This window comes from Metopolophium dirhodum, chromosome 7 (genome assembly GCF_019925205.1).
Source record: "Metopolophium dirhodum isolate CAU chromosome 7, ASM1992520v1, whole genome shotgun sequence".
Taxonomy (NCBI): Eukaryota; Metazoa; Arthropoda; class Insecta; order Hemiptera; family Aphididae; genus Metopolophium; species Metopolophium dirhodum.
The window spans coordinates 11,137,465-11,149,511 of NC_083566.1; the positions used below are offsets into that span (position 1 = coordinate 11,137,465).

At 34.2% G+C, this 12,047-nt stretch overlaps 1 protein-coding gene across 4 annotated transcripts in view; it reads left to right on the forward strand.

Moving 5' to 3' along the window:
- The window catches only part of LOC132949427 (klarsicht protein), a 171,089-nt gene that overhangs the window by 132,863 nt on the left and 26,179 nt on the right, over positions 1-12,047 (forward strand). For 3 of the 4 annotated variants that reach the window (XR_009665105.1, XM_061020310.1, XM_061020308.1), the window contains exons 9-17: positions 5,835-6,074; positions 6,271-6,357; positions 6,418-6,515; positions 6,582-6,921; positions 6,994-7,179; positions 7,251-7,535; positions 7,632-8,114; positions 8,200-8,331; positions 8,394-8,505. Coding sequence is in view for 3 of the 4 variants with exons in the window: in XM_061020310.1 (XP_060876293.1) it covers positions 5,835-6,074; positions 6,271-6,357; positions 6,418-6,515; positions 6,582-6,921; positions 6,994-7,179; positions 7,251-7,535; positions 7,632-8,114; positions 8,200-8,331; positions 8,394-8,505 (1,963 nt within the window). In the remaining variant the exon portion in view is untranslated. The remainder of the gene's footprint in view (positions 1-5,834; positions 6,075-6,270; positions 6,358-6,417; positions 6,516-6,581; positions 6,922-6,993; positions 7,180-7,250; positions 7,536-7,631; positions 8,115-8,199; positions 8,332-8,393; positions 8,506-12,047) is intronic. The other variant, XM_061020309.1, reaches the window with a different exon arrangement.

The following is a 12,047-nucleotide window of genomic DNA, read 5'->3' on the forward strand; positions in this document are numbered from 1 at the left end:
CAGTACGAGGGCTCAAAAGTGGTAATAGAGATTTTTTGGGGATGGGCCAAAGGGATATTGAGTGAGATATTGAAGAGTTCGTTAAAATTAATAAAATTAGAAAATGTCGGAATCGTAAATTTGTAAATATATGATAGCAATTAATTCTATATGACGTGTTATGGATACCTAAAAAACATCTTTTTTGAAACAATTTATAGGAGGTACCTACTAGTTTCAAAGAGAGGTCACACGAGACTTCGGGGGTGGGAGGTCCCATTCAGCCTCGTCTTGCTATAAATACGCGTCAAAATGACTTACCGCCGCACTTATAATAATATTATATATTTATATTATATTCAAGGTGCATTTTGTAAATAACTTTTATAAACGCCGCCTGCTGCGAACCACCTGCTCCGAATACCTAAATGATCCACCACGTGGGTACTTGGCATATATATACATATGTAATTATTATTTTTAGGCCTATTGTATGTATTTATATAATGTAGAGAGATGATAGATCGAGATATATAATTGTGGATGACCATCGAGCACTAACCCCGTCTAATCCCTATCATCTGTAAATCCTCTTGACGTTGTTCGACTATTTTATGAATGCACGATAACAATCGTTTACATATATACGAAATAATTATTATGGATTTATTATAATTATAGCTCTTAAATCTTAATACATGTTTGATTTTTTTTTTGATATTTAATAAATACTAAATTATTTCAAGATTCTCGAATAATTATTAGATATCTCCGACAATATGTTTTTAAACGTCTAAAACTAACCTATGAAGTAAGACTCTCGCACATATTGCTAAAAACGGTACGATAATTAATATACCATTGATGATATAATTTTATATTACATATTGTTAATACGTGTACCTAGTTGTAAAAATGCATTTTTTACATTAACCTGCAGCGTGGTAATGAGTGATGAGGACTCTTCGCGAGTGCAGAGAGCAACTTCGCAGGGTGGGTATCAGATACTGAATAGTGAATGTATAGATAATAGAAATATATAATTACCTACAATATAATATGCTTAAAGTTATTACAATATGTGTGTATATATCAGTATGCGCTGACTGCTTTTGAATGAGTGATGACTATATAAAACGAACATTTCGTTTTCAGATTTAAAATTAAAATGTTGAAAGTTGAAACTAATCGTTGCTAAGCTCATACTTTAACACATTAAACAATTAGATAAAAATAAATTACGAATTAAATTATTTTTCACGGGGAGTAGGTAGCTCGATTATGTCAACAAAATATGTTAAATCTCAACGAAACAAATAATACAAACCTATAACCTACGAATGCCGCGAGTGTAAACATAATATCATGTAATATTGTAGTGCATATTATACGAATATCATAAACATTTTAAACTCCAGTGCAGCGTATTCGCTTGACCCATAAATGGGCTACAATACTTGGTACAGAAATAATAATAATATTATTATTAAAACGGGAATCGGTTGGCGATAAATAATATTTTTCACTTAGTAGCTGTGTTGATGTTGCATCTACATACTGTTGTGCGTGCGATCGCGTATAAATCGTATAAAAGGAAAATTCGATCGTAATATTATCTCGTCGTCGGACACGTAAATCATCCTGAAACCACAAACAGTTCATACTATACTCTGCACTCAGCAGCATCAGAGAGGAATCTCATACTGCAGGTTGTCGAATCCCATGCAAAGGCCAAAATGAGTTTGTCATAACATGACAATTGTCGAGATGTTCATCGTGACTGATGTGGTTAGGTCTGCTGCAAAAGTCGCCGATTACTTATGTTATTTAATGCTATGTAATAAATAATAATGCCTTAATGGTCGCGTGCCGAAAACCATTTACGCACGTTATGTTTTTAATACGCTAACATTTTTACGTTTCCGAGCGGCTATGTGGCCGTGTATTATTTCCAATGGAAACGTAAAACAATATAATTACAACGCAAATAATATATATATATTATACTGTATATATGGTGGATTTCAAGAGCAAACGAAAAATAGAAACAAATGCGTATTGAAAAAATATTTTTAATATGACACGTGTGTCGAGCGTCAGTTACCGCAGCAACCAAATTTCTGTGACCGACTATTTATGTACGGGATGATCCATTTAACTGATGGCTACACTAATTTTCTATTGTATTTATAAAAATTGTCGGTTGATATTTCTGTACAAAGGAAATTTGTTTTTACTTATCAACCTTTATATATTTTATTTTTCTCAATTATTACAACCTATATATTTTTATTAATACTTCAGATGATCAGAAACGAAATACTTTTCTAAACATTTTGATCTGTATGTTTCAAATATTGAATAAATAGTTTTTATTTGTCGACTAGCATTTGTTAGTTTCGATGAGTGAAATATGCCATCGAAAGTTAGGGTCACACATTTAAACATTAAATTCTCAAATTATAGATTATAGGTACATAGATCATAACACAACACTATTATTATTTAAATGTTCGATGTTTATATTATATAATATACTTCAAAACTTCTAGAAAAGTATTCTATTCATCATTATGACATTTTTGAAACAGGTTATCATTAAAAAATGTTTTAAATATAAAACCACTACTTAACAAAAAAAAAAAATCAGATTTATTTGCCTTAAAAACAAAAATTGTGTAAACTGCAGTTATAAACAGAACACCCTGTAGTATACAAGTCGTAGTCGTCGTTTAGGTCCGCCGGCACGACTAACACGTGTTTTGGAAATTGATATCGATTAATGCGCGACGGACCTAGGACATGTAGCAGGAAACGACGACGGCGGGCGCGTTAATTGTGTACGATTGGGAAGGGGAGGGTCTTGCCTACTATTTTTCCACGTTCTGTGCAGCCCCTGCGTTATAATTGTATATACAACTGCCGGGCACGAAAGCGAATTATTATGCGGAGGTATAACTTTTTTTTAAGTAGAACACGAAAATTATACAACATTTCTGCGCCTAATGCATAATATAATATTTATTTTCTCCAGCTCGCGTGTTTATTTCGAAGTTTTCGGCGGCAAAATAAAAAAAAAAAACTCGTTCGGCGAACCGCATAATTACAGGTAGGACTTTTTAGGAGGTACCTATACGCTTTCTACTTCTTCGGCGGGTACGCGCGACACATCCACGTACACCACGCGTAATAAATAAACAAATATTCATGTACGTCGGTATCGCTGAGTCGCCGATTATATTATGATATTATGCTAAATCACTAAGTATTTCGATTACAATATTATATCTACGCAGTTCGATCACGATGGAAATAATACGACAACGAAATCAATTTTCACCTTATAAGGACTATAGGAATAAAATCACCCGGCGGCGTGTTCAGCACTCGCGTTCACACGTGCCGTGTCGGAATATTATCGTTTTAAAATTTAAATAGGTACGTATTATGCTGCTACCGCTGCGTGGAAACGTATCGGCTTAAACGTTTTGTGTGTTTAATCGCACCTAGAGATAATACGCACGGCGATTCGTGTGAGTTTACATGGGCATAAATTATGTACTCATATGAATTGACCGTAAACGGGTCTCGGAGGTTTTTATTGAGTCATTGGAAGTAATAATATAATGAGAGACCTTGGACCGGAAGTATACCTATAGCGCGTAGTAGATTATTTAATAAACACTCGTACTTGAGTTATAGACGATCGTCGGACTTTAAATGATTTTTATTATTTTGAGAAAAAACGTAGGCAAGTATACTATTATTGTGAATAACACAGACACGAGGATTGATAATAAATAATAGTGTAAACATACCAATTTTATGAAATTTCAGGAGTGCTCAATATAGTATAGGTATATTATCAATATAGTACCTCTTATATTCAACAGCCGACAATATGATATTAAATAATAAAAAATGTAATTTATATATTCATACAAACACATTGTTTTTAAACACATCGATTCATCATTTGCACATTGTACATTTGCTGTTATAATAATATATATTACATATTTTAAGTAAATTACAAATTCGATTAAAATATGTCTTATGGTTACATAAAAAAATAAATATTATTGCTTAAGATAATGATAATTATTGCATTGCATATTCTGTTTGCAAAAAACAATCTAAGCCTAATCTAATATTATATTATCAAGAATATACGTCTGAACTATTGACATGGGGTAACTCATAACTGTCAAAAAAAAAAAAAAATCGCACCGGAAACCCATAAAGTCACATAAAACAATATAACGCTTAATGGCGATCGCGTTAACGGATGGCTACCGTAATTCTTTTTTGTAACGTTAAATAACTGCGATCTCTTCAGTCTTCGGTACAACTGTCGTACAATACATGCAGCTGCATATTACATTATTACATTAAATTACTATATGGTTACACACCGATGGCAATAATAATATAATGACAACACTGCTGCAACGGCGGTCGTAGAACTCGTCGTTCGGACCATGACCACCCGAGAAAATTGTCGGAGTTTATTTTTTGTTGTCATTTCCTTTCCGATGGCGTCCGTCGGACGTTTTGTCGAGTTTTGTGTTTTTAAAAAACACTCACGCACGCACACAAGTGTATACATTAAATATATAGATATACGTTTATAACACATTTATTGCGTTTAACGAAAAATCCTTTCCCCATAGTTGGGCCACGTGATGATGTCGTCGGCGGCAATGATGCAGTGCGTCTACGTGCGGCGTGAAAGGAACGCTGGATTTAAATATATCTGGGCCATCTCTTCTTGTACATAGGATATTCCACCACGTTTTGTTTCGTATTTATGACATACTGGTCCAGTGGTGCTTAAAATGTTAGTCATGATTTAAAACTAAAGACTATATTGAATGTAATAATAGTATAATATGTGTCTAATATTGTAATTGCAAAACAATAAATCTATCATATTATAATAATCCGCCACACCCGATGAAAGTAATAACCAACACTGTTTGTGTTATTTAAAAATATATATTTAACGGATATCTAAATTCAATAACAGAAAACCGTTTTTTAACAGCTAGTACGTGAGTTCCACGAAACTCATCACAACTTTTTTAACATCGGAATAATATTTATTTTTTTCATTTACATTAATTCGAATCGGCTGAAACATGTAGGTACATACAATATAGTTTTATTATATTATTCATAATATAATATGTTCCTATAAAGCATAATATACTACATTATGATATTAATTTGAATCCGGACATCGTTAAAACTTGATTCATTTCGTGTGGGTCTTTAAAACAATAGACAATGGGTCAATGGTGATGGAAATATTTTATATAAATTATATATATATATATAATTATAATATATACTGAAAAGACAACTGCATAATGTTAATAGCGACTTGCCGCTAACAGAGATATTATTTAAATTGGTAGACCACAGCATGACATTGAATAATAAAGTAGAATTTTAAAAATTACCTAATATTAACCAACTGCAGTTACGATATCAAATTACGAATGTAATTCAAAAAAACTTTTTAAATGAATTTACAGTTGATGTAGCTATAAAGTATAAACTACTGATACAAACGATGGTGTGTTTAAACAATAATATATTGATTCTATAATGTAATGTGCGGCAGAATAATATTAGATATAGATATAAACAAAAGCTATTAAGATAAAGTTTGTAAAATTTCCACCTGCCCAGTATATGATTAGTTTCGTATGTTATATCTGTGTATCTGTCATTAAAATTATGTTACCTATCTGATTGAAGTCGTGTAATATAAAATATATATGTATAAATGTACAATGTATATGTGTTATAAATTTGTTGTCTAATAATATATTTCGTTTTGTTTTTAGTCTATCCATACTGACATTGAATCAAAAGGCAAGTGCATCCGGTTGGTGCTGAAATACTGCAAGTGGCTAGCTGACGAACACCATCAACCTACGACTCCAGTACATCAAGAATTAGTGCAAACTGTACCGCTGGTAACTAAAAAAGCGAAGAACTTCGAACATCGCTGGCAGCTGTTGTACATAAGATCGTTAGAGTGGATCTGCTTCATTGAAAGTCTGACCGTGAAAAAATGTCGAAAGGTATGTCAGACTAATTGTCCAGAATGACCGAAGAGCTATATAATAGTATATATCTACTTGTAGAGTTTCGGAGTAATCCGTCCGAACAGAGTTAATGTAACGTTACATACTCGTACGGACGTAATATAGAATTTACGTTGTTTGCTGTTACTGTATATATATATTTAAAAAACACGTTCATGTATTTTTATTGTAGGACAGCAATAGTTCTTCGGATTGTGACGAAGAACCGGTTCATAAATGTCCACGGTTAGTCGATCATAAGTTGTCAAATTCTTCAGACGTAAGTGACTACTGTACATTTTTTTTCTAAGAAATAAATTTAAGCCAATTAAATATTTAGGGTGAACAAGTCAACAGTGAAATGGAAACAAAGACTTCACCATCGCCAGTGCTCCAATCTGAACGAATGTCATTCGACGATACGGCCAATTTTCATAGGTAAATCAAATAATACAAAGTTGAATGCTTCAAGTTACTAAAGTTACGTTACTATATTTTGCACAGGTCGGATAGAAAGGGCCCAAACTTGGCAACTTTCTACTACAGACATTTAGATACGGATTCGGAACAAGAGTCCCAAAAGAAGTCTATTGTGGAAGCTGAAGTAAAAACGTCAGAATCATCGGAAGAAGAAGAATGGACATACAGTGCTAGCACAACAAAAGAAGTTAAGAAACCAGAAGTACCCGTATCTTTGGCAGAAAGAGCCAACATAGAAGAAATTAAAGCTCTGGTTGAAAACGTCAACTGGTCAGTTTCTAAGAACAAACAATCTGAAAAACTTTGGATGTCTGGCTGTGGCGTGAAAAGAAGAATTTTCCGACATGAAACGGTCGATCCCGAAGTAATATACTAACACTTTTTTTACCTGTAAAATATATGTAACCAGAGGTTTCATACAAATGTATTTTTCTAGAACGAAGATTTCATCGGCGATAGTTGTGATGCTAGTGGTGAATACACTACAGAAGACGACGATCAGCATTTTAACTCTGATAATCATTCGCATTCTTCGAGGTCATGTGATATAACCGTAGTGCAAACTCAGGAATTGGATTTTTCTTCAAGCCCAGGAAATATAAACGATTGCAATTCCCCAAAGGTAACCATCCGCAATACCATAACGTCATTGTATGGTTATTTTTTTAATAATATATCTATTTCAATTTGCAGGTTGAATTGAGACCGAAAACAAATACTGGAAATACATTGAGACCGGTCAGCATGTCTGGTCTTCCCCAAAGCAGTCCCAAGGCTAGACTTCTAACGGAGTCCTGTCAGTTGTCTGTTTCCGAATCGGCCCTCAACCATATTTCTCATGAACAAGTGTCTGTGAATGGCAGAGACTCGTCTACCATCGAGGAATCCACTGCAACTCAAACGCAAGACTGCTGTGGATCGTATAACACCAATTCACTGAGGCGACGTAAACTTAAACACAGAAGAAAGAGTACCGTGGTGAGAAATGGCTGATATAATATGATATACATATACACAATTATCTATCAACATTTAAAATCAATTGTATTAATTCATTTATTTTTATGAATCTAGGAGAGAAAAAGTAAAAGTGGGTCAGCCGACAGCCTGTCATCTATTGTTAATTCTGTTACCTACAACGAAATGATCACTTCTGATTCATTTTCTGGCTCTTTGGGCGGAAATACTCATATTGAATCTTCGCAACGTGTGGATTCGGAAACCGAAGAAGAGGTTACCAAAGATTCAAAACGCCCGGCCGTGCGTAAGCGTCCCATGAAAATGCCGGTGTTCCGTCTAGGCGAATTCGGTGCCGTCACTCCGAGAGAAAAACGTTTCCCAATGACCGCTCAACTACCGTCGGGTACAACCACAGACTTTAGTTCGTTTTCCGAACAGGCTTGGGACAGCTATCAGGAAAAATACTTGAGTGAGCCCTACAGTGAGGACCCACCAGACCCGGAATCGGTCAGACGACTATTGGACTTCGGTGACGATTATAGAAAATGCTTTGATAGTCAGTCTGACTGCGCTTCCAGCATCGGTAGACCAAGTTTTGTGAGTACTCTCGAGTGTTATATAAATATATACATGTATTATATAGAGCTTTTATTATTTATTATTATATTATTATTTATTTCAGCTGGACGATGAAACTTTTGAACAAGATTCGTCAGATTCCGTTCGTAAACTCATCCTTAGGAGTCGATTGCTATTGAATCAGCTTTCTAAACTCGTCGCTTATCCGAATTCAAACCTTACGGTTTCAGAAATTGTAAGTGGTCGATAGCTGTTAACCTTCATTATTTGTACTTCATAATTGTATTTAATTTACAGGGTCAGTTAAAACAACGGTGCAGAGAAAATGAATACTGTCTCCGTTTATGTTTAGAAGGAATCAAAGATAGCCAAACGTTTGTTTCAGGCAATGATATAGCAGAAATTGAAAGTAAGTAGTTTATGTTATAATATTATTATAAAATTGACAAGAAATCAAATTCATTGACGAAATAAAAGTCAAATTTTATCCTAACAATTTTAATTGACAATGTGGTTATTACCAAGACAAAGGATTAGGTACACGTAATCAAATATATTTTTAGCTTTACTTTTAAACACATACCTCCACATATTATAAATCTATTTAATTATAACGTAGTGCTTTCATTCCACACTTTTAAAAAATGTTATTATTATTATTTATTACTAAATTTGAGTGTTAAGTATGTAGTAAATTATATTGTCATAATGAACAGTTTGACACGTTTTAAATGAACAATAAAATAAAAAAATGTGGCCTCTATCAATAATTCATTATTAATGTCTTAAAATCTATTTTTTTGTTATACAATTACGAGTGATATACGTATATATTTTACTGGCCTTGGATTTATAACTCGTTCATTATCAGTCGTTCACTCGATAAGTAGGTACTTGATAGTTAAAAACGATTTTAAAATAACAGTTATAATAATAGTTATAAAAGTTTATTTCATTTTAATATTATACTATATTTACTCACATTAAAAAAAAAGTGAAATGTTTAAATATCGCCCCACGGCATATTATTAGAAAGAAACCCAGTTCTGACGGGTTTAAGTGGACTAAATTGAGGACCAAGCCTACATACGACTTTATGATTGATATTGAAAGTGCCACTTCGCCCACGGGGTACTCTTGTCCGTTTTATTTTATCAGTTACTCGATGGTAACTAAATCATAGATTAAACATATTTATGTATAATCTTTGACGAAATATAGTAGGTAGGTACCTATTGTATCGTCCCGACAAATGCGTTTGATCATTTATTAGTTAATCAGGCTTATCTTCGTTTTAAGTGACTAATAGATGTCCTAGATTTGTATGACTATTGTACGCGTGTGGTCCAAATGTCACATTATATCAAGGTTAAAATATAATTGATTATACTATTATGTATACCCCGAACCAGGCACGTCCCTGAGCGATCGCACCTCCCCCTCTTCCTGTAAGTCGTGAGATGTTCTGTTTTTGCTAAATGTTGTTAACTGTTAAAAGCAATATTCAAGACTAAACTGTCCCCCCCACCCTCCCCGTGTAATTGACCTGAAATGCCCCTGCATCAAACGATAATAGAACGATGTTGTCAGCCTTTTTCGGTATATTCGCCTAATTATATTAAACATTATAATAAACTCTACTACACAGTTTTTGTAGATGATATACGTCTGCGAATAGCCTACGAACAAAACACGATGTCACCATGGTGACCCTCATAAACATGTCTCGATTTTTCCCCTCACGACCGACTGCGGAAATCGATCAGATTGTGTATAGCGTTTCCGCCGTGGTTGTATAATACCTTAAATGAATATTTTTGTATACAAATACTTTCCCACAGGCCGCGGTTATGTATATTCATTGCAAACTATTTTTATTAATTCCCTGTGAGCTATAGGCTACACATTTTTAAGTGAACGATTCTTTTGAAAATGTGGATGTACTGAAATCGAAATTTAAATGAATAGGTTTCCTAGTTTCATTTATATGGACTCACGAAAATATTTAAATTTAAATAATAGCTATGATAAAATCAATACATACGACTACATTAAATATACTAGACGTTAAATTTAATTTTACGATTGTATTTATAATATTATTTGCTATTAAAACATTTACTTGAGTGCAATTTTCCTCGATGTAACTTCTAAAGTCTATATAGTATAACATACGTATTACATAAAGTATTAGCATAACTCGGAATCTATTCGTTTGGATTTCAATATCAACCCCTCAACATTTTTCGCTGAGAAAAGGGAAGTTCTCTATTGAAAAGAGATCATTGCATGAGTATTAAATTATTTACAAATTCCGAAACCCATATAACTCGGACGAATGCAGTGTTTGTGCATATAAAAATGGACAGGTGTATATGGGTGTGTCTGAAAAGTCACTGTTTGCTTGTACATAGTAGCTACCTATACACGGTAATACAATATAATATCATATTATCGCACCGGTGATGTGTATATAGTAAATATATCCCGACAATTACTCGCCCAGGTGGCCAAGTACCCAGCCGCCAAGCACAATATAAGTAGGTATACATAATATTATGGTATTATTCGTCGGGTCGCGGGCGAGCAAAACGGCTGCGCCCCACCTGTTCGGCGGCGTCGCGCCTGCACATATTATGATCTATACTCGCGTGTGTGTTCGCGCGAGAACCTCTCGCGGCGCGCGCGTTTCGCGCGGTCGGTGTAGTATCGCAATCACCTGTTCGGCGATCGCGCGTTCGCCGCTCACACGATAGTAATATTATAATCTTGTACAGTGTTATCATTCGCAATAGCTTACAACGATAATATTAATTGGTAATAATTGAAAACGTGCGTCGGTGACACCTAATTCCTATACATAATATATTTATCACTTTCCGTAAATACCTATAACGTTCGTTCTCCGTTCGTTGTTTTCGCTTCCGTTTCGCGCTAATAAACATCATAATAATATATTATAATAAGCCATCATGAACCAGTTCATCCGCAGCTCCAGACCAGTGCTGTACGACGGCCGAACGTTGCCGTATGTCCGCGTATAGATTTTGCCAGCGTTTTGTGCGAAACTTTTCTATTAAAATCTAATAGTCGTCGTCGTTGTATTGTTATTTTGCAATATTTCTCGTCCGCCCGCGGTCCTATAACCGCGCTGTATCAACCGACGTCGGTCCATAAATGGCATTCCGCGTTAAAGTGGCGCACGTGGCCACGCAGACCATGATCAAAGGTAAACAATATATCATTATGTATCGTTTTTTGTCAATCCGAACACCGTGTCATATTGTATGATACGAGTATGAATTATAATGGCGTGTCCCGAATACAAAACGATCGATATTATATTCTTTCATCGTCATTCATCACCCCCGCAGTACCGGCAGCAGCACGGTAAGAGTGACCGGGAAAAACGAACAAATCTTGACTTTCGAAAAAAAAAAATAGGTAATATGCCAACTGTCAATCTCGTTTTTCTGTACCTTAATTTCGGCCTCAAGCTCGCCGCCCACGTTCGAACCTACGGAATGGTTTTGAATTCTAATGCCAATATAACACAATATCACGCCGTCGAGGCGACGATGATCAGTTTTAGAACTGTAATATAATGTACTAATGTATATAATAATGTAGGTATAGGTATAAGTAGGTCCTATATAGGCAACAAAGTACCATATATAGTACCCGTATACTATATGCGTGGGTAAACCGTGAACATAATTATATTATCTTGTTTTTAGTTTTCACATTAAACTACCATAATATTGATACATTTGTATTTGAAATAAACATAATTCTTGCTTATTCCTTTATAGACTAATCTCACCATGTTTATATTATAATTTACAACTAAATAAATAAACTATATACCTACATTGATGTATTGTCATGATACGTTTTAAATAAATGTTCAAATTTTAATTTTAAATATATTGTAATATAGTTTTCTTCGTA